At 32.7% G+C, this 24,508-nt stretch overlaps 1 protein-coding gene across 1 annotated transcript in view; it reads left to right on the plus strand.

The window, feature by feature from the left end:
• The window catches only part of AKAP9 (A-kinase anchoring protein 9), a 146,044-nt gene that overhangs the window by 79,856 nt on the left and 41,680 nt on the right, over positions 1–24,508 (plus strand). The window contains 5 exon segments of the mRNA XM_006911885.3: positions 17–241; positions 1,303–1,443; positions 1,925–2,028; positions 4,384–4,589; positions 10,674–10,906. Coding sequence (XP_006911947.1) covers positions 17–241; positions 1,303–1,443; positions 1,925–2,028; positions 4,384–4,589; positions 10,674–10,906 — 909 coding nt within the window.

The raw sequence follows: 24,508 nt of genomic DNA on the forward strand, positions 1-24,508 counted from the left end.
TTTTAACTATTAATAGATCCATGATGAGATTTTTGTATCAAGCATGGCTGCTTCTAGACAGCTAATGGTAAATGAAGAGCAGTTGGAAGATATGAGGCAGGAACTTGTACGACAATACCAAGAGCATCAACAAGCAACAGAACTGTTAAGGCAGGCACACATGTGCCAGATGGAGAGACAGCGAGAAGACCAGGAACAGCTACAAGAAGAGATTAAGAGACTGAATAGACAGTTAGCCCAGGTATGAGACTTAGAGTCCCTTTTCTCTCCAATTAAAATAGTAGTATTCTTTATATAGCCTTTAAAAAAAGAAGGTAAAAGTTATTGCCAACATCTGAATAAATACAAATATTTAATATCAGGGACAGACTCCACCAGCACAACAGCCTTAGGGTCTTGTCAGGGAAATGTGGAACTCAGTGTTGGAGTGCATTTTATTTATCTTTCTTTGCAGGCACTGGAAAAGGGGCCACAATGCTTTTTGTTTTGTTTTTTTAATCATTCCGATGAACATTTGGGGAAAAAACATTTTGGCACTTTGGAAACTTTTTGTGCTGAGGTGCAGCCCGTATTCATTTATAGTTTTTGTGAGTTCACCAGTTAGCATCTCCAAGGTTTACCTTTATCTATCTTTAACCTGTCTTTTAAATCATGAATGGAAATCTGAAGTAGTATGTTTCTGGAACTTTCTCCAGAGAAACATCTCTTCTTGATTTGAGAAATGCAAATTTACATAACGTTCTTAACTGTTTCTTGACTAAATTTACATACTCCTTGGTATTTGGGAGCTGAATTCTTATCAGTTGCTGTATATAATATACTCACAAAATCATTGCAGAAAAGCAAGAAATATTTATGTAAAAGTTCTTATTAAAACAGTTGATTTAATTTAATTTTGGAAACAGCTAAAAGAAATAAGAAATTGGGAATTCTTGAAATACATTCTTTCAGATTTTTTCCTATAGAGTAATAGGAAAATTGGGAGTTGACATAAATCATTTGGAAAAATTAAATTTGCTTTTCTTCATCGCATTTTGTGAATTTAAACCCGAATTTTCAATGCAAAATTGGCACATAAAATAATATCGATTTTCACAAATATATGAATAGGCTCAATTAACTTTTTTGTTTCAAATTTTGCATTGAATTTTATATATACTTTTAACTCCTTATCATGGGATATGAATCATAGGTATAACCAGGGTCTGTTGATCCCAGGGGGTTAAAAGAAATCTGCTTAATATTTCTGCCTTTATCTTCTGTCGCAAACAATATTCTCTCATGACCTTTTTTCTTATTTAGAGATCCTCAATAGATAATGAAAACCTGGTTTCAGAGAGAGAGAGGGTGCTTTTAGAGGAGCTGGAAGCACTAAAGCAGCTATCTCTAGCTGGAAGAGAGAAGCTGTGTTGTGAGCTGCGCCACAGCAGTACGCAAACACAGGTAGTATGGACTTTGACCCACCTAGGAGCAATGGATCACCAATGCAGTAGGATCTGTTTGTCTTTTTTGCTGGCGTGAAATGTATTTTTTATAGGTATTGAGCTTAAAATATGTGTGATTACTTACATGTAAGGTAGGTGGAGTCAAGATGCCTTACGTTTAAGGTAATTTGAATCTGACTTTGCTATGGCAACAGCTGTTGTCTTATCAAGAAGCAACCTAACAAACTTTATTATTGCACTATAGCATGCGTTAACTTGAACCCATTAAATTGTTTTCATCTATGTACTAGGGTCTTTTATTTATCTTTTTTGGATAATGCTAATCTTGATAAAGTATAGTTAAATATTATTCATACAGTATCTCGCATGCAGAGGTTTCTGTTTCACCTCATAACAATGTAGAGGAATGACATGCTATTTCCAAGATGACAGGTTTTCTTTCTGTCTTCTCCTCTCCACCTTTACATAAACTTAAACAGAATGGAAATGAAAATGAAGGAGAAGTTGATGAACAGACCTTTAAAGAAAAGGAATTGGACAGAAAACTTGAAGATGTGCCTCCTGATGTTCTGACCAATGAAAGGTATAAAGAATGTGTATTTTGTTCAACACAAAATGAATTAAAATATTTGTTTCAGTGTCATACTTTATTTGTCCTTATTTTTATCATGTACATTTATTTTATTTGTACATTGTACTCTGTATATAAAGATTTAACAATTTTGGTTGTTTAAATAGACAAATATTTTAAAATCTTCTGTATATAAAGTTATTTTTTAGCACATACTGGTCATATTCTTAACTCAGTAAATGTTAAGGCATTATTTGGTTATTGAACCTTTCTTGACTAATTTTTTTTTTTAACACAATTGTACTTTTGAGTTATTCTATTCCTTCACCGTATGGACATGCATTCAGCATATGCTACCCCCTGGTTTGTTTATGATGAGAAAAAAAATTAATTTTGATGGTCCATGTGTGGCTTCTTTTATTCATTTACTGCATAACAGATGAGAACTTTTAATCCATATCTCAGTTTTATAGAGGAATAAATTAATGATCTAATGTTAATAAAACTTTCCCTTTGATTTTGTACAGGTTAGTAGAAAATGTAAAATATTAAGTGAGAGTAGTTATTCCACATTAATATTAAGGACTTTAAGCACAATATTTTAAAATTTGTTTTGTTCAAATGAAAATAGTTTCTTTAATTTTAAATTAAAACTAATATCTACTAACTTAATTTCCTCCTTTTCCAATTTCTGTGACTGTCAACCCTCTGTGTCCTCCTAACCTCCTTCCTCAGCTTGCATGGAGGAATTTGGCCCCTAAGATTTTGGCTTCCCCATTGGATCATCAGTATGGAACGCAGTCAGTATGGAACTCAAACAAGAAAGACAGTGTATGAAACTTAGAGTTACCATGGCAATATAAAATAAACACTTGGTTTATTTTATATTATTTATCGCAAATAGGTATATTTTTTAAAATTATGCAGTGTTTAATTAGGAATTTTTATAATGAGTACTGATAAATTAGTATTCATATTTCTTTTTTAGTATCATTAATTTTAATCATTTTTCTTATATAGAAATGTTTTCATATTATCCTAGTCCCGAAGTCTTGGGGCTTGAACAGAATCTCAGAAAAAGTTAAATAAAACCCTTGACTTACTTTCTACTAACTAAATTATTCAGAGTTTTATTTTTATTATCTTGCATATGTAAGCAGAGAACTTGATCTAGGTGCAAAAAATAGAACTGTCTCTTTCACTTGACAAATACTAAAGGAAAACTTTTGCATTTATTACCTTGTCTTAAAATAGCTATGTCATGTGCCTGTGAAAACAGATATCCTTTAACCTAATTGTTGGTGATCTCCCATGTCTGAAATCGAGAGAGGAAACCGTCTTAAGGCAGAGGACCTTTACCATGAAAGTCTCTTATTCTGTATACATGTGTTAAATATAAGGTTTGCCACTGTAGTACCTTTCGAACTAAGCTATTAGGACAAGAGAGTTGTTTAGTTATCAGAAGGTTAATCAAATAATCTTCTGAATCACCATTTATAGAATTATATTTTTTGACCTGGAAAGATGTTTGTGTTAAGCAAAAAAGAAAGCTTACAAAAACTCTTCATCCAGGATAATCCCATTTTTGTTTTTAGACTATATATATTTATGAGAGAGACCAGGATTAGAGTCGAGGTGTCTAGAAGGATAGGCATTAAAATGCAAATAGTGATTATCTCTGAGTACTGAGATATTTTTCTGGGTGGTTAGTAGCATTTTCTAATTTTTTAAAAATAAGAATGTATTACTTGTCTTTTAAAAAAGAAAGATACACAATTAATTTCATTTGGTTCAAAATAGGTCCTTCTATTAGTGTGGTGTATATAATGAGAAATTTCTGTCCCCGGATCAGATATAACAGCCTGTAATATTCCCTTTGGTGTTAGTGGATAGTGAAATTACATAGTAGACCTCTTTTAAAACAGGTCTCTGCCAGTTTTTGTAATTTAATCATATAGATCCTTACCATTAAGTTATAGAAATACACTTTTTTTCTGATGGGATTTTTAAATTAAAATTTTAAAATATATTGTTTGACATAAATTAAATATGATACATATATGAATAACTGTAAATGGTTTTACCAGCTCAATAACTTGCATATGCTTCAATTGGGTACTGCCACACCTTTTAAAATTTAATTTTTGCATCATCTTAAAATTTTCTTTTAATCTGGAAACTTTTCAAATTTATAAAATAAATCAAAAATAAAAAGCACTTCATTATAGGTACTGTTGCATATTATAATAAAGAGGGTATATGATATTTTTCAAGTCAAATATTTTGTAGTACATTTTTTGTGGGACATAAGTAAAGTCTTTACTTTAAAAAGATTAAACACTTTAATAAACATTTCTTTATCTACAGGTATGCACTCCAGAAAGCTAATAACAGACTTCTGAAGATCCTCTTAGAAGTTGTAAAGACAACAGCAGCTGTTGAAGAAACAATTGGTCGCCACGTCCTTGGTATTCTAGATAGATCTAATAAAGGCCAGTCATCTGCCAGCCTGATTTGGAGGTCAGAAGCAGAGGCACCTATAAAGTCATGTGTCCATGAGGAACACAGAGGAGGTATTAGTTTTATATGCTATTGAAATTACCATCACCTTCAATAAATCTTGGAGTTCAGGGTACTTTGCTATGTGTCGAAAATACAGAAAAGAAAATTTTAAAGTATTTTCCAACCAAAAGACATCTAAACATAAATATATTAGAGCCACTTTTCTCAAAACACCATCATTATATAGCATTTGCAAAAGGGTGTCTTAGAGTTATCATTATATACTCAGGGTTACTTATTTTCTCCACCAATAAAAGCAAAGTTTCACATCAGCACTCAGGACTCTTAACAGTATCCATGAGGTATAGGTAACATCCTATAAATTAAGGAAAGATTAGAAATAGAAAGCTTTTAAGAATCCGATATCAATTTTCCATACCTGTTAAGATAGTTAGAAGAAAATCTTTATAAGAAGCCCAGGGTTTGAACTTACCATTGGACTATCCTCTGCTAGGTCCTTTCTTCCTTTTAGAAAAGTAGAAAAGTATGACAGAATATGTATGGATGTAAACATGACTTTGCTGTCTTCCTGTCTTCTTTCAGCTGTGTGGTCTGGGCCCTTTGAATTTCTTACTTTCACATTGCTGAACTCCAGACTTTCCTGTTTCTTGATCCTTACTGGAGGGGGAATCAGGAAATCACAGGGGGAGAAAGTTTGTGTCAGATAGAGACTTGGCTCTTGGATCAGAAGATCAAGCCCACGCTTTACTACCATTCCACATACAAGTGCTTCTCCCCAGGTAGAGGCCAACCTAAAAATGCCAATTTATGCAGTTTTTGAGAATGTTCTCTTTGTTGTTTCATGTGGAGAAATGAGAAATTGTGCCACTTACAGAAGGTTTGCCTAATAACAAGTTGGCCAGTAGCATGTTTTTAAGTGCAGAAAAAAGCTTGACTTGAAATTTTAAGTAAAAATAATTTTAAAACACCTCAGTCAAGTTCAAGGGGAATTTAAAAAACTGCTTTTAGTAAAATAAGACCTGAAATATTACTGTATTTTAAAACTTTCAAATTCATTCTTTTCAAACTAACTTTACCCTTCGTTAAGCTCTCAATCTAGGCCTGTTTTTATTTCTGCATATGAATCTTGATGTATATAAAAGAATTAGGTAGTAATTTTTGGTCTCATTGTAAGAGTGTTTATCAAATTTTTCTTTTTAAAAAACAATTATTTCATAATCTGGTTTCACTTAACCATCTAGGGGTAGGAGGATTTTGCTATTCTACTGGTAAGACCTAAACCATATTCAGAAGACACTCTGGAGAATGTTCTGATTACAGAAATATTTCTACCTTTTTCATTAGCAGTTCTCTTAGACTTTTCTCAAAGTGATTTCTGAGATATTCAGCATACCACATATCTTAAAAGACAGCAAACTCACTTTCAAAGCAGTGTTCTCATAGTTATAAGAAGGATTAAATTGGTTAATTTAATGCAGGCACGGAGGGTTATGTTTATGTCCATTTTCTATGAGAAAGCAGACCTAAAAGGATATCTGATCTACTCCTACTTTATTGCATGGTTACATCTACATCCTTCATTATAGATTAAATATATCTGTGTCCTATTTTAAGATATCCAATAATAGTTTTTCAGTTATAAGCAGTTTTATCAATTCAAGTCTACAAACAGTCATCGAGTAGTTTCTCTGCTCTGTGCTTTATAGCAATTCACAGTCTAGTGAAGTAGTCACTGTGATTCTAATTCAAGGCAAGATAAAGTCATAGTACTTAATATTTTATTTAAAACCACTTTATGTATGTTTGAATCAATTAAGCCTTTAAAAAATTTAAAATTTAACAGTGAACTTATTGTGAAAGAATAATATTAAGATACAAGAGGAAAAAATAAATTCACAGTTAACTAGTACAGCATATAGAATAGCAGAGATAAGAATTGTGCTGTTATTAGCATTATTGGTTATAATGTGCACTTATTATTTAATTATTTAGTCTTTGTTTTTGTGTTTAACAGTGATATGCTACTTTTACTAATAAACTTAGAATGACCATTAATATCATTTTGGAACATTTATAGATCCATTTTACATCTTGAAGGAAATATTGAATTAATAGAATTTATAATTTAAAACTTGTAATTTTCTCAAACTTTGAAGAAAATATTGACTTTAAAATATTGACACTGTGTTTCATATGTAAGAATTTTTCTGATGTTCCTTCATATTCTTAATGGACATATTATTTTAAAAACTAAAATGAACTTTGAAATATTCTTTTGTCTTATTTAATATAATAGGAAAAGTTCACTCTTAACCTAATTATGAAGCAACTTCTGCTTTTCGGTTTTCATGTATGACTATGTCGTAGGTAGCACTTGTGATCTATTTTCAGCCTTCAAGTCTGAACTTGTTGAGATTTTAAACATGTATGAACTTGTTAACTCTCTAAAAAAACAAATAATTGATTTGTTAATGTTTGCTTTCTCATAAGAGTAACCTTTTTATGAAGTTGAGGGGACCTTATGAGCCAATGTGAAATCACTTGAACTTGAGTGAATATTAGACTAGTTCATAAAAACGAGTTCCCCCGGAATGTGTTGAAAGAAAATTTCCTTGAGGCCTGTGCTGTGATGGTTCACCAGTAGAATGCATTCCTCTCCCTTACGAAGCCAAGGATTAAATCTCATTTGCTGCATTTTCCTTTTGGAACAGTGTGATGTTATAGAAAAAACGCTGGATTAGTAATTAGAAGGCCCTTGATTTTTGTTCTAGCTGTAGACTATGACCTTAAGCAAGTCTCACAGTCTCCCAGGGCCTCGGGCTGAGTTTTTTCGTCTGTCAGGTATAAGAGTCAGACTAGAATAAGTGGTTTCCAGTTGGAGCCATAGAGATCTTTAGAAGGCCATTGGAGCAGAGGAATGCTCTATCATATCACCCACCCCGCTTTAACCTGGGAAGTTTATTGTTATCTATATGGAATGAACAGGGTATAGTCCATAAAGTAAATAACTAAAGGACTTTGAATAGCCATTATCTATTTTTAAGACACAGATCCGAGTGGTTCACTAATCTGAAATCATGATTCTGTACACCGAACTGACCATTCTGAGATTTCTGTTGGCATGTTGTGAAATTGCCCTGTTGATTTATGTTATTCTCTGATTCCCCCCCACCAAAAAAAAACTAGTTATTATAAATAAAGTATAAGTTTGATGTCTTTCTCATTCCTTTATTTCATTGGAATAACCAAAGAAGTTCTATTACTTCATTGGAATATATTCAGATGATTTTTGTTTATATGTATCTTCAAAATGTTAAAATAAACTACATTAAGCTAGTTGATATCTTCATTTTTTTCTAGATACTTTAATATCTATTTTGTTCATTAACTTTTAAAAAGTTAACATTCAGTGGCCTTTTATAAGGCATTTTGTTTTATATATCCTCTGTTTTTTGTGCTTGAGATTTGTTCCCATGTAACACACAGTATCTTCAGTCTTTTCTTCACCATTAATTTCTTCTCTGTACCCCCCAGAACATGCTAGTATATCCATAATATTAGAAGAAAAAAAAGGCACTTTTTGGTTTTTCTCAACTTTGCTGTCCCACCTCAAGGTAAACTCCAACAAGACTAGACGAGAGATCAGACCAGCTCCTGCCTCCACCAGCTGTGATTTCTGTTCCTACTGTAGCAAAGCTGTTCTCTCATAGGACAGCAGTTGTCCTATCCAACAGCGTCTTCTCAGTTCCTGTCCTACTTGACTTTCTAGACAAATAACATTATTAGAATCTCTACCTTTTTGGACCATTCTCTTCTTGTCTCCTAAATATCTCTTTCCTGTATTTCACTGATACTTTTTTTACACAGGTTTTGTTAGCTTCTTATATACAAAGCTCCAACTGTTTTTGTCCTCTTTATCACTAAATATTGCTCTTAAAACAAATGTATCCATTTCCAAGGTTTGACTCTCGCCTTTCTATAAATGACTTCTAAGTCTCTATAGACCCAAATTTCCAAAAGTTGACTCTTCTCCTCCATACAGCCCCTTAACACACCAGACTAATCTTTTTTCTCGCCTACTCTATACACTTTCTCCTGATATCTTAGTAACAGCTATTCTGTCAGCTAAGAATCATGTAAGCTGGAAACCTAGAGTCATCTTTACTACATCTTCTAGTACATCTTTTACTTTCTTTCTCTTTTATACATTTAGCCTTCTCCAACCTGTGCCTAATTCTCCTCCATCTTATTTCATGTCTTCAACACTTCTCACCTGGGTAACTGAAATAGCCTTCTAACCAGTCTCTTCTATTTCTAACCCTTCCACTGCATTGCTACAATTTGTTTCCTGATTCACAGATTGGATATTATCTTCTTGCTCCCCCCCCAAAAAAAATTACCTGCTCTTTATTCATAGCAGAACCTCTAAGTTTCCTATGAAATTTCAGACCATTAACAGTTTAGATCTAACCTACTTTCCAACCTCCTCCTTTCAGCTCGATTCCCTACCTCATCTTCACTTCTCCACATACTCTCACCCCATAAAGCCTTGACTTTCCATCATATCAAACTATTTTGTTTTCTCACATTTGTCCTATTCTCTGTAACCATTAAAAAGAAATTATCACTAGAATGCATTTAATTTCTCAGATAAAGTTGCTATCCAACGTAGGGTTTTTTTAAAAAATACCTATTATAAACTATTAATTATTTTTGCTTTCATAGCTTCTTCAAAAATTTCTTTTCTAGAGTACTTTGTTTCAGTAACTTCATAGTATACATTATTACTGTCCTTTATCTGAATTCATTTTGAATGCCAAGATCATGTTAAACTCATGAATATTTATAGCATATTAATCCCTATTATCAAGACATTCAATTTTGAATACATGGAATAATACAGTAAATACCAGTCTAGCTGTTATTTGTTTTTTAATTTTGAGAATAAAAATACAAAGTAAAAATTGTATTAACTGTTAACACCAAGAATTAGACAAGTCTATATAATAGCAAATATTTAAAATCATTTCCTAGAATGCTGTTTTGGACTTTTCATTCAGTAATTTGTACAGAGGAGGTGCTTAGTGAATTGTGCTGAATTCAGATCTCATATCTGAAATTGCATCCAAAGTGTTGTTAGTACTTGAGATTGAAAAAACTCTGTGTGGCAGAAGCTACTTTAGCAAGACATTTTAATAAATAGCTCTTATTCTCCTAGCTATGTCAAAATGAATGTTTATTTCACATACGTTGAAAATTAAAGTTTCTCGTGCTTTAATTTGTTGACTTTGTACAGTTACTGATAAGAAATATGTACTCTGTGTAATAAAAGAATAGGTAATTTCTCTTTAGGAAATTTCATTGTTGGGTTATACCATGCTGCTGTGGATGAGTGCTGTGTTCCACGGCAGCAGTGAATAAACCTGTGCTTTTATTTCAGTGTAAACGCTTCCAAAGCTTATCTTCTATACATGTAAACTCAATTTTCTTTACATAAGAAATAAGAATAGTGTAGATATATAAGTCTATAGTTAAATTAGAATTGCTCATGGTCTAACCTTTTCCCAGTATACCTCTTGCAAAAGTAGCAAGCTGCAAAATGATCTTAGTCCCTTTTACTGCCTGGCTGGAGCAGGTGATGCGGCCCAGTGCAGGGCTCAGAAATCAAAGGGTCTGCTTCAGACAAAATCAAGTACTTCTGTCCTTTCATACACCTGGAACATGCCATTGCACAATATTTTTCTTTTCATGTGGGTGTTTGTGTGTTTGTCTTCTCATAGCACTGTAAAGTCCTTGAGGATGGGATCCAGATCTTGTCATTTATGTGTCTCTATTAGTAAACCCTATATGGTGGGCACTGAGTAATTATCTGTCGAAAGTTGTTTTAAAAGTTTTTATCAAAGAAAAGAATGCTAAATAACCCAAATATTGATTCCTGCAGAACCCTACTAGCATAGAATTATCCTTTTCATTTTTAACTATTTGATAATCAAGTAATATTCTGTATTTATTTGTTGCAGTGTTGTTACTAAAAGACCTTGTAATTTCAATGATTTCGAGTTTTAAATTGATTTTATTTTGTACCATTTTGTACTATAACTAATTATAATTGATTTAAAATACTGTTATTCTAGTTACAGACGAATCTATACCATCTTATTCTGGAAATGATATGTCAAGAAATGACAGTAGCATGTGGTCAAAAGTAACTGAGGAAGGAACAGAGCTATCACAACGGCTTATGAGGAGTGGTTTTGCTGGAACTGAAATAGATCCTGAAAATGAGGAACTTATGCTGAATATTAGCTCTCGACTACAAGCAGCAGTCGAAAAACTCCTAGAAGCCATAAGTGAAACTAGTACTCAGGTAACTTCCTTGTATTACTACTATGTACTGAGTTCGAAGTAGGTTTTATTTTAGCCAGGGAACAATTAAATGTTTTCTCTCCACTGTTCTACAGAAAGTTAGTTAGTCTCCCTCATGATAATCGGTTGTCTTTGTGATGACCAACACTGATATCAGTAGTCTTCTTTTCAGGTGGTAAAGGTTAATGTAATGTGCTGATGGACTCTTCTGGTTCAAAAATTCAATATTGTTTTAAATTCCAAATATTCTAGACTCTTACACATTACTTTTTTTGATAGCAAAAGAGATTTCAACTTCACCATTGTATGAAATATTTCACTATAATAGATACAATTTATTTGAAGTAATAATATAAAGTATTCATCCCTAAAACAAACTATATGCTCTACTATATCATAACACTATTACAATATGATAACAAATCAAACCTACAATTCCTTTACATGATTTTTACATTCTTTTCATAAATACGGATAGATTACTTCATCATACAGACTATCTCTTGTAAGGAAATTAGAGTGTGGAATAGTTTCTGCATTAAAGTATTGTTTTTATAGAAATTCTTAAACCATTGTGTTTATAACTTAAATTGCAATTTTCTGTCTATAAAATTTTTATATCTTGTATGATAATTCTCTTAAATTACTCTATGCAGAATTTTAAAAATTATTTGCTGCTTTAAAATAATGAAAACCCACTTATTTATTTTAAAATGTTGAATGTAGAACAACTGTAGAATTAAAGCTGTCATGTTAATCAAATAAGTGCTTCATTGTTATTAGCAACAGGGCCAGTATTAACGTTTTCATTGATACTTTTATTCAGTGTATCCCTGGACCCAAGTGTATTTCAAACAGAAGTTGAGAATTTTAAGGAATGTCTTTGATCGCTTGTTATTTCTGATACCTGGCTTTTATTGATGCTACTTTCTTCTCTATGATATTACTCTGTAAATTTGTTTTTTTGCAACAGCAGTGCCTGTTGGCTGTTGACAAAGAAAATTTGCTTTCAGATTAAGTTAGTAATCATAGGCCATTCCTGAGTCATCTCTTGGTTAGTGACACTTGAAATAATGTGTTAATCACCTGCTATTTGGTTAACTTAACATTATTAATTCATTCTTTTTTTTCTCTTGATAACTTTCTTCTGTCATTTAATTAAGAGGTATTATAAAAAAAAATATTTTCAGTGAAATATTTGTCTTTCGAATAGTCTTCAGATGTGACACTTAACCAGAGTCTTCCCCAAGTTTATTCTTCTTTGTTGGAAGACAGTCTAAATTTTCTTCTTTTATAGAGTATGGACTGCATCTTTAAGAGCAAAAGAATCTTTAAAATTATCACACATTGGGGTGAGAGTTCACTAATTAGCCAGGGGAATATATCATAATCATAATAAATCTGCTGTTAACTTCTGGATTGCATCTTGATTGACTAGCCAAACTAAGGTATTCTTATTAAGTTAAATAAGTCTCAAAACTGTTTCCACAGATAAGTCCTGAAGATGTAATATGATATATAGTTACGGAACAGAAGAAATAGCTATCTTTGGGCAATTCTTGTTTTTCTTAAGCTTTCTTTCACAGCAGATACAAAATGATTGAAAACCTTTTGCTTCCGTAACTCAAAAATTTCCTTGAGAATCACAAAGAACTAAAAGATATGTAGTATTTCATGAAACTCAAATCTTTGCATATTTGCCAATATATAATAGAAAGGATGACTTTACACAAAAATAGTGGTCCCATCTTTCACTAAAACTGCAGTGAGTTATTTTTCATTGCCAACATCCTAAGTGCTAGTAAGAAAAGGGCATCAATAAAAACCAGCTTCATTTGTGCTATTAATTTAACAAGACATTAAATTATATTTTCGGATCAAAGAATTTAATGTTCGCTATATTTTTCTTCAGTTTCAGGTTCAGTAGACTTAGGCTCAAACATTGAAATTATGAATGCTGTGTCATAATGTGAAATTCCATAACTACTGTAAGAAAATATATATTTTCTACTAAGATTTACTATTTTTAAAAGGTTTTACTTTTCTAATTAATATAAGTCCTGGGTTGGCTTTCCTTTAAAATTCATAAGCCACTTTAACAATACGCTACTCTACTAAATCAGCTGAGCCAGTTTAGGAGGTTTCAGTTGTTTATTTTTTTATTTTGTATTTTCTTATTTAACCATAGTTTACATTTTTTGATTAATTTTTTTATGTTCCAGGTATAGTACTAAGCATTTTATTTATTTATGTATGTATTTATTTATTTTGTGCCTGCAGCACCTGGTATTCACTTTTCTGCACTTTTAAAGCTTGAATTCATATACATCTCATTACCCCCTTTTATTGTATAAAAGTTGTATAGTATAAATAATTCTATACTGAATTTTTATGTGACTCAGCTTTTTTTGGGGGGGTGGCTTATTTCAGTCATATTAGTATTTAATTCTGTGGTTTGTGCTCTTTTATACCATAAAAACAACTATTAATACTTCTTTGACCACTGTTAAACAGTAAATAAATCTGAAGTGGTCAGTGGTCAGATTCGTTCCTGCAGGCTGCTAAAGAGGAACTCTCCCCATAATCTATGAATACGGCCAACAGGCAAGGTGTTTCTCAAGCCAAAATCACACCTCATCACGTCTGCTTACATGATCAGATAGAGAGGTACAGTAGGACCCTGACCATGGCAATTTTAAGATTATTCTCAATTAGTTAAATACTAAAGCAGCAATATGTTATTTAACTTTTACTGTATTGTTTTAGTTTAAATATCACTGAACAGGTCACACAAAAACTTTGCCTAGACCAGTAAATGGTTCTCAAAGTGTGTTCTCTAAACTAGCAATATCAGCATCACTGAGGACTTGTTCTAAATGTAAATTCTTAGTCCCCACCCCAGACCTGCTGCATGATGGAGCCCAGCAACCTGTGTTTTATCAAATCCAGTTTAAGTAATTCTAGTTAAAGTTTGAGAACCACTGATCTAGAGATTATTAGTATAATGTTTATATTATTCTTGCAGAATTTTGAAGTGTTCTACTAACATCTACTATATAAAAGGTTGAAGTAATTGTTGACATTTGGTATAAAAATGAGATATTTCTTAGTTGAATTATATTTTTAAGGCAATCAGAGTAGGAGCTTTGTAAAACTTTATTTTAAACTAAATTTAGTTCAGTTACTACTCTTCAATGAGTAGATGTTTAAAGCTATTGACTTCTTCAGAACATTCTCATTAATAATTACAATGATTTTGAACCTGAGGAATATTTTTAACAGTCAGATTGATACAAAATAATGTGTAATTAATTATCTTTGTGAAATACCTGGTATTCATTTTCCTTGCAATGTGTCATTATTTGGTTCTTCTTCATAATGGAACATTTCCCTTTTATCTTGATTTTTTAAAACTTATTTAAAAATCTAGAAGAGAATTGAGAGATAGTGCTATAATTGTGCTTGTAGTGAAAGAGAAATTCATGTAAATAGCTCTGCACAGGATACTCGGAGACTAGAAAAGAGCCACATCTGACAGCTTGGGGCAAGGTAGAACTAACTTATGCTTATTGGAGGGTTTGATGCTTGAAATGAGTCATTCATGTGTCAGATTTATTGAGCACCTACTGTATAACAATTGCTATTCTAGATACTGGAAGTACAGCAATGAACAATATGGACAAAGTTCTTGATTATATCTTACAAATTAATAGTGACAACAATAAATAAATATGTAGTATTTCAGATGGTGATACTGTGAAGAAAAATAAAATGGAGACAGAGCATGATGGAGAAGGGGACATTTTATATAGGAAAATTAAGGGTGGCCTCTGTGATAAAGTGATAGTCAAGCATATTCATTAGGGAAGCATAGGAGATAGCCATGTAGATAAGTATGGAAAGACTGTTGCAGGCAAAGAAATAACAAATACAAAGGCTCTAAGGTGGTTATGTGCTTGCTTTTTTTATGGCTGACAAATAGAACAGTGTAGCTGGAGCAAGAAGAGTGAGGAAAGTGTGGGAGATCAGGTTAGAGTGATATCCAGGAACCAGATCACACGGAGCTTGGGATTTAATCCTTAATTAGATGTGGAGTCATTGAGTATCATTTTTTATTTTGAAATAATTTTAGACTTAGAGAAAAATTGCAAAAATAATACAGTTTCCATTTACCCTTCACTCAAACTGTTAACATCTTACGTAACCATACTATAATTATCAAAACTAAGAAATCAAAACTAGTACAATACTCTTAACTACAAACCATTTTGATTTTACCAGTTTTTCTACTAATGTCCTTTTTTTGTTCTAATATCTGTTCCAGGATCCCACCTTTTATTTATTGCATTATTGTCATGTTTTCTTTGTCTTACCCAGTCTCTGACAGTTTCTGAGTCTTTCTTTGTTTTTCCTGACTTTGGCATTTGAAAAGAACTGGCCAGTTTTGTAGAATGTCCCTTGATTTAGATTTGTCTGATGTTTTCTCACGATTACATGAAGCTTATGCATGCATTTTGGAGAAAACTACCACATAAGTAATGTGCCCTCTCAGTATATCATGACAGAGGGCACATGAGGTCAGTGTGTCTTATTACTGGTAATATTGATCTCATTTTTTGTTTGTTTGTTTGTTTGTTTTGGAGAGGCAAATTCGGGTGCTTTTAACATTACTGAAAATATGTACATATGTAAAGAAATACATCTGCCATGCATGAACCAATAATGAGATCATGTCATGAACTAAAGAGTATGATTTATCCAGTTCTGAACAGTGGGGACACACACATATACTACATATTTATGTATAGATATGTATGTTAGAGTCTTCCTTTAAGAATCTCTAAAGTGTTACAGGACACACACACAATTATGTAGCATTTGTAGATAAACTTTTAAAAACATTCTTTATAATTTCATCCAAAAAGATAAAATACTTAAGGGATAAATTTAGCAAAAGATATATTAAAAACATTCTTTATAATTTCATCCAAAAAGATAAAATACTTAAGGGATAAATTTAACAAAAGATATATTAAAACTATAAAACATTGCTGAGAGAAATAAAAACCTAAGTAAATGGAATATACACTGTATCTGCACATTGGAAAATTATATTGTTAAGATTTCAGTTTTCTCTACATTAGCCTATAGATGCAATGCAATCCAAATCTAAATCTCAGCAGGTTTTTAGAAATAGAAATTGACTAGCTGATTCTAAAGTTTATGTGGAAACTCAGAGGACCTAGAATAGACAAAAAAAATTTTGAAAAATAAGAACAAGTTTAGAGAATTTGTTACCTGACTTTGAGATTTAATTAAATTTATAATTTAATACAAAGCTACAGTAATCAAGACAGTTCTGTACTGTTAAAGAACAGATATAATAGATCAATGGAGCAAAATATAGATACCAGAAGTACACCCACACCCATGACTTTTTCAACAAAGACCTCAAAGCAATTCAATTGGAAAAGAAAAATATTTTCCAAAAAAAAATTGAAACAACTAGATATGTATATGGGCATTGGGGGAGAGGGTGCGGGGAGAGAAAACCTACCAGAGAGAATATCTTCATGACTTGGGAGTAGATGTAAATTTGTTAGAGGAACCACAGAAAACACTAGCCATAATTTTTTTTTTTTCGATTGGTGATATTAATCTTGATATATCTGCTGAAAGATATTTCTGTTTTTTCTCTTTGTAATTAATAAATATTTGGGGGAAGGTACTTTGAGACTGTAGATATCCTCTTCCTCCTTCAACTTTCACCCACTAATTCTAGCATCTATTGGTAAATTTTGCCTGCACAGTTATTACTGTGGTGTTCTAATGGTGATTTTTCTTTCTCCACATTCCTTTAATTATTAATTGGAATTATTTTGTAGAGCTGTCTCTTCATTCACATTTAACTTTTCAGGATTTACATGGACTTACCGCTCTGTTTTTTTAATGGGTTATAAACCAGTGCGATAATAATTCATTTTGTTCTAGCTTTGGCATTAAGAACTCTTCCAGGTTGGCTTTTGTGCCCTTTAAAATGCTTACTTTTCAAACATTTTTTCTATCAGAGGCTCCAGGCCCATCTTGTATCTTCCGTGCCCCAGCGCTTGAGTCATCTGCTTTTCCAAGGAATTCAAATTCTTTTTATTGGAATATAATATTTAGAAACCAAGATCTGAATGCTAGATGTGCTCATTATTACTAGAGTGTCATGGCTTCTAGTTTTTCTCAGTAGATGGTTTAAAAATATAGTATATTACCCTTGCATCTATATTTATTTCTGTATCTATCTTTGTATATAATAAAAAGCATAAGTTCATACTGATACCCATACATATCCATAAAGTAATTTCACAATTGCTAACCTGTACCCCTGTGAAAAGCAAATTTACTAACTAGAGTACAGTATTTATATACAGTACTTTCTGTCTTTAGCCTTATGTTATACAGTGAAAATACTGTTTTTTAAAGTATCTTAAGTGAGCTTTTTTTTCTCCCCCCCCACCCCATTTGGTGTGATTTTGTTATTTTTTATATAGTGAATATCATTTGTTACATTTTTTTATTCCATTTTGAGTTCCCCTACATTTCAATTAATTTTTTAAAATTTACATATTATAAAATTCTCTCTTGTTGTTGATAGTTCTTCTAGTTGTGACAGATGCCTAGAGATGTGTATCTACCACCACAGACAAAATACAGAATAGTTCCATCTCCCAAAAATTCCCTGGTGCTGTTCTTTTGTAATCAGCCCCTTTTTCACCTCATGCCCTTGGCAACCACTGGCTGCTTTTCGTTCCTATAGTTTTACCTTTCCTAGAGTGTCATGAATGAAGTCATACATCATGTATTCTTTTGGGTCTGGCTTCATTGCTTTAACAAAGTATATTTAAGATACATGTTGTTATATGTCGTTATATGTGTTAATAATTTGTTCCTTTTTATAGCGTAGGAGTATTCCCTTGTATGAATGCATCACCATTTGTTTATTCAGTGTTCAGAGCAGGAGTCCCCAGCCCCTGGTTTGTGGCTGGTAGGCCACACAGTAGGAGGTCAGCAACAGGTGAGCGAGCGAAGCTTCATCTGTATTTGCAGCTGCTCCCCAGCGCTAGCATCACCACCTCAGCTCCACCTCAGATGACCAGGCATTAGATTCTCATAGGAGCATGAGTCCCTGCCAAAAAGGTTGGGGACCGCTGGTTTAGAGGACATATAGATTGTTTCCAATTTGGGGTCATTAGAGATTTTTGAATGACCTAACTTAGATTTTTCAAAAGAATCACTGACTGCTCTGTTAAATATAGACTTGGAGTGGGCGGGGAGTAGAGGGTCCAGGGCAGAAGCAAAGAAACAAGTTAGAGAAGTCACTTGCCCAGGCCTACAAGTTAGATGATAGAGTTAGAATTTGAATCCAAGTAGTCTAACTTCAGAATCCATGCTCTTAACTGCCACTTTCTGCCCTTTGAAAATGAAAGGACTGAATCACTGTCAATTACTACTGATAGGTTATGTAAGTTACTAAGGAATGGATTTTGAAATCTGTGACGTCATCCATAACCTTACAAGAGCAATTTTAGTAGAGTAATGGAGATGACAGAGTAATTCAAGAGAAAATTATAGGAAAGGAGCTAAAGATTTAAAGACAAGTAGAAACAAGGTAGGTCAAGAAGAAAATTTGTGGCAAAAGGCATAACATCTTGGTGTAAACCAGCATGATGTGTGGGAGGACAATGGATAGTTCTGTGTTACAAACATTCAGGGTGGAATGTGGGAAACTAATAGAAGCTGAAGGTAAAGGGATAGGTAGCAGTTACATGTCAAAGTCCCTTATGGGCTAAGTTAAAGAGTTTTAACTTTATGCTAAAAATCGGGGAGTCATTGAAATATTTTCGATGATGAAATACTATCAAATTTGTGTTTTAGAGAGATTTCTCAGGCAGCATTGTGGTGGAAGGATAGGCAGGACATTGGTGAGGAGAGATGCTAAATTTAGAGAAATGGGAAACTCTTAGAACATTCCGAGTGAAAAGTGACAGAGATGAAATTAAGTCAGGAGGAAAGTAATTTCAAAGCTTTTCAGAACTTGGATTTTATTGAAGTTGGTGCAACCGGTTGGATGCCGACAGTAAGAAAGGGGAGAGGAAACCATGTGTGATTCTTGACTCAACCAGGTTGTTGGTGTATTTTACTTTACTGAGATAAGGGATGTAAAATAAGTCCATAATAAGTTCAGTTTTAGATAATCTGAATCTGAAATGCATAGGAGGTCATCATGTAAAGATTCAGTGGAGTCTAGGGAGAACTACATTGGAAGCTGTCATCAAAGACATTTGAAGCCTTAGTGTTAGTGCACAGGGCTAATTGTTTGCACTGTTAGAATGCTGACATTTAAAAGAATACAGGTAGATAAGTACACAAAGGAGCTAAAGAATGAGAGGTAAGAGGAAAATTAAGATCATAGTGTCATAAAAGCCAGGTAAGGAGTGATTTTGCAAAAATTTCAGATACCGTGGAGCAGTCATGTATGCTGAGGATTTGGTTTCCATTGGATGTTTTGGTATATATAGCGTCAGTGTGACCTTGATGAGAACAGTTTCATGGAGTTGGTTGAAGAGAAATTCTAAGTTCAGAGAGTTGAAGAAATAGAATTGAAATAGAGAGCAATTTCATCACCTAGCTGTGAAGAAAACTGCAAGCACTAGCTTAAGAAAGGGAGTGCTTTTTTAACGGTTGGAATAGTTTATAGTGAGAAGCAAGGGAGGTGAAGATGCAGGATGGCGGAGATGGGCTTTGTGGAGCCAGGTCCTCAGGGTAGGTGAGAGACCTTGCCTCCAGTAAGATTAGAGAGAGGGATTATTGCGGGTGATTGTGGTCTTGTGTTTGGGGTTGGGGTAAAGTTTCATTGAAAAGACCTCATAGTCTAAGTAAATATCAAGGTTCTTTCTTTTTTAATGGTGTAAATTTATATGTTGTGTAATTTTAGTGAAAGCTATATGATTAATCCTTGTATTTAATTTTAAGGTTTTGGCTTGCTTTAGGTTCCATAGGTACTTCCTGCCTTAATAAAAGAACAAGTAAGCATTTTCTTTACTAAGTATCGGCATCTGCCTTATAGGCTGATTTCATAATATCGATTATAGGAGCATTTTACTATTTTTATTTAATTTGACAAGTGATATGCACATTGGTATATCCAAATCTATGTAATAATACATTTATTATGATGGATTTTACTTCGCTTTTGTCCAGACAGGCTACCATAAAGTTGGGCCTATAGTGAGCCTGTTGCGGTTGGTTGCCTATTGTTTGGGATAGCTTACATTATAATATGAGAAAAGTGCTTACAGACTACCCTCAAGCTCAGAGAAAGGCAAGCCTCTTTTAACTTAATATTTAGTCAGTAGTTGTGGTTCTGCAGAAAAGTTATTTTTGAGAGTGCGGCTTCGGATTCTTGATTCTTGGTTCAGGTAGAAACAGAAATCAATCTGTTCTCTAGGCATAGTCTTTCAGCAATTACAGCTTTCCAGAATCCAGAGGTACTAAGGTTAGAGCCAGAGAAATTCCTTAAGGCCTTGGAAGAAATTAAGGAATAAGGAATTTACTCCCAGAGTGATTTTTATTGTAGGCAACTCTCATAAGTTTATTAATTAAAGAATAATGGATGTTAAGCTACATGTTTCTATATTTTCTCAAAAAAAAAAAAAAAAAAAGGACTTTTCCTGAGGATGAAACAGTAGCTTAAGTTAGAATTTTGTTTTGTCATTTTTGCATTTTAAAGATAAATGTAATCAAAGTGTTGAAACACATTTTGCCCTTAGGTGTTGCCCCCAGTGTGCTTATTAGAAGCATTGGTCAGGGCTCTGTCAGGATGTTGTATCCAGGATTCATTCTCTCTATTAAATAACTTAGAAAAATAAGTCAGTCAAAATCCAAAAGGAAGCAACAGATGTGTTTTACAATTTGAGGGAAATACTTAGGAGAAAAAAAAATTAAATAGCTTGACATTGTACAATTGAAACTAGTTTGGAAAACATAACTCTATACCATAAATTAAGCCTTCAAATATACATGAAAATCTTGATTATCTGAAACCTGATAATGAGCTAGTCTGGATATTTAAGAGGGTATCCTAAATACTGAACTCATTCTATTTTAACTGTTTTCAACTGCAAAAAGTTTTATGTGCTTTCTAAAATTAAATATATATTTATATATAAATATATATTTATGTATATTACTTGAATTATTCTAATTCAGAGTAATCTGTCTGAACATTGGTTAATATAATATACCATCAATTATTATATTATTGTTTGGAGAGCTTTTTGCCCCTATCTCAAATCATCTTAACTGCTCTTTTGAGTCTCCCCTACTCCCCAGATTTTACTCTGTTTTCTTTGTGGTTATTTTCTTAACCTTGACCTACAGGTAAGTTACAAAGGGATACCACCTACATATATATCTTTATGTGGATCGAAAGAAGTTTTACATGCTTTCAAAATGAGGGAGAGAGACTAATATGAGTTACTTTTATTCAGTCACCTTTCTGAACATGAATTAATACGCCATCAGTGAATATACTGTTGTTATGAGTGCTGTTTGCCCCATACTTCTAAATCATCTTAATTTATTGTTTTCTTGAGTGGTTTTTTTTTCCTCTCTGGTGTTTTCACTGTAGTTCTTACCTTGACACGAATGTTTCTATTTATAAAGGGATACTTCTTACTTTCAAGGTGTTGTTTTTGCTTCAAGTAAGAGAGATTGGACACCCGATTATCAAAATAAACTGTAATTTGCAGAGGGAGCTGGGAAAGAGTATTTTGAGAAGTATTTGACATGCTAAGCATGGGTCCCACCAGTTCATAAAGCCAAGCAGCTAGGGTACTGATGCTTTCATATCTGCTGAAGTCCAGTAATGTCAGGTTTAGCTGCACCAGTGATAGGATTAGGCTTCCATCTTGTACAGATGTTAAAACGTCTTCATAGACTGCAGGGCTCACATTAAGAAACTATAGTAAGCAAAAATTTGTCATTGCTTGGTCCAGAATACCTCCTGGCTTTAATATGGGTCTTTCCATTATAGATAAAGGTTTTGTGGGTTTAGGATATTTAGTTACTAGATAGAGAAAAGACACCACATTGAAAGCTTTTTAATTTAATACAACTTTCGTTAATGAGGCTCTTTTAATATTAAAAAGTTAAATTCATCCTTTAAAGTTTTGAGTGCTAGTTTATTTAATCACTATATTCCATGTTTCTGGAGCTACAAAAACGCTATTATTTGCAACTTGCACTTTTAAGTTTTAGTCAGCATTCATAGGATACCTTAAATGTTAAAATTACCAACCTTATAAACAATGCAGCTTTAAAGAAGGTTTTTTCCCTTAACATTAACTCTCTAAACAATTCGGTGTGGAAATAGGTTATAATTGAACTATCTATATTTAGTTATAGTAACTGCTAAAAAGAATAAGTATTATTTCTAAGACAATATCAAAAAGAAGTACTAATGTAGTTTTTCAAAAATAATTATGATTTAATGTAGTTGAAGAACTAATTGGTAATGTGGACTCACACCTACTTGATTTCACGTTTTTAAATTAAAACAAAATTTTTAATAGAATGGAAAAACACTAGCTTATCTTAGAAGAATTATAAACTTGTCTAAATACCCTTTTCAAAGCTTGGATGTGGAACTTGGATCCTGTTAGGCAGGCTTTTTTGTGGGCATATTAATTCACATTCCACCTGTCAGAGTACCTATAGATAAAGACATTAAACCACACCCTCTTTTCTGACCTTTTCCTCAGGGGACATTGACTAGAATCCTTTGGCTCAGCGTGAGAGGCTATTTGAATAGCTCAGTTCAGAAGAGCTTTTACTTTTGAATTGAGTGAAGCAGCAAGAACAAGGGAAATAATGTCGCGACTTAAATTTCTCAAGACTGCTGCTGTGGAGATTTAAAACTTGACCTGCTCTGCCAGGTTCGGCTTGGAAGGGTTACTTATTTCCATAGACGTATTTGATACTGAAAGCAGTTTTTTGCTCAGCTAATTAGATATTTTTATTTTTATTCTTCTGTTCTTCAAGGATTTAGTTAATTCTAGTTTAAAAGGTGTTTGCTTGCTTTTTGTTTTGTTCTATTTTTTGTTTTGGTTTTTTTGTTTTTGGATGAAGGCTGAAAGATCTAAATTTTTTTTAGATTGGTGGGGTTTTTCTTTTGTTCAGTTTTATCATTAGCTTTATAATGTTTATTTGGTAGTGCTAAAAAGAAATTTTCATACTGTTCTATTTTGATAAACTAAAAAAAGAACTCTTTACTGTATTGGAAAACTAATAAAGCAAATGAGGAAAATTGGCAGCTGCATCTCCTAAAATGGATTCTTACAGGACCTATTTGGCAACTGTAAAACTCAGTGGCTCATGGTTGGAAGAACAAGATGAAGACATATATGAGGTTGAATCTCGTGTGCCTTTACCACATCCTTTTCCTCTGTGTGAACATTTGGATGAAAATAACTCAGTAATTATTAATACTTCTATTTTTCATTTTATTCATAAAAGAAATGGGCACATATTAAAGCTTATTTCTAAAATTTCACTACCTACCCCTCCTTATTCAGTAAGTATAAAAAAAATATTTTTTATACTTTTAGCTTTAGTTTATAATTAGTTTTAATGCATTTAGTTTATAAAAACTGTAATGATAATTGAAGTTTAAATGTATTTAGTAAGAGCAAATGAAATAGAATCTTGTTTTGTTGTTTGTCGTGTTACTACTCTTCATTCATCCTGGATGTATTAAAGGACTAAATGTGGTCTGAGAGCCCCAACTTGGCTATGTTTTTAATTCCAGAAAGTAGAATGAGATATTACAGTTCTCCCATGCCACACAAGCAGTTTTAAAAGAACCTGCTTGTCCTTAAGAATTTTGCTTTTATATGTTTATGATGCCAATCCCGAGTAAAAATAGAACAATTATATTTGAGGGAATTAGGCACTGTGAAACCTGAAACAGCTAAGTGAATTGTCATTGAGCCAGTTAGGAACTGTTTACAGTCAGGTGGAGTATTGGCAGTGGTTCCAGACAAGGAAAAGGGAACCTGGATAGTAATTTTCATTTTCTTACTAACTCCTTAAGAAATTTAAATTCAGTGTTTTTAATATGCCTACTAACCCTGTGAGGAAATATCTTGCTTTGCTTTTTATGTGAAATGTGTTTTATTAACATTGTTCAGGGTAAGTGTTTAGCATAGTTAGTATTTCAGGTTCATTTGAGACTTAAATATGTTGTGAATGATTCACTACAAGTTATTCAGCATAACTACAAGTTATTCGGCACTTTTTATGACTTTCATGGCTTTAACTATAATACGCTAGCTAATATTTAACAAGCCAGATGGTTTTCGGAACAGTTTTGGTACCGCCTCGATAGTTTTACATTAAAGTGACAGAATATTTACTGATGCTTTATACATACTTTTAATGAAATGATGGATTTCTTAAATTATTTGAAAATATTGAATTTCATATTTAGTAAATATTAGGTATAGGTATTATATAGATATTAGGAATAAATCATACCTCAACTGGATAAAAGAGG

The sequence above is a fragment of the Pteropus alecto genome, unplaced genomic scaffold, assembly GCF_000325575.1.
Source record: "Pteropus alecto unplaced genomic scaffold, ASM32557v1 scaffold21, whole genome shotgun sequence".
Lineage (NCBI taxonomy): Eukaryota > Metazoa > Chordata > Mammalia > Chiroptera > Pteropodidae > Pteropus > Pteropus alecto.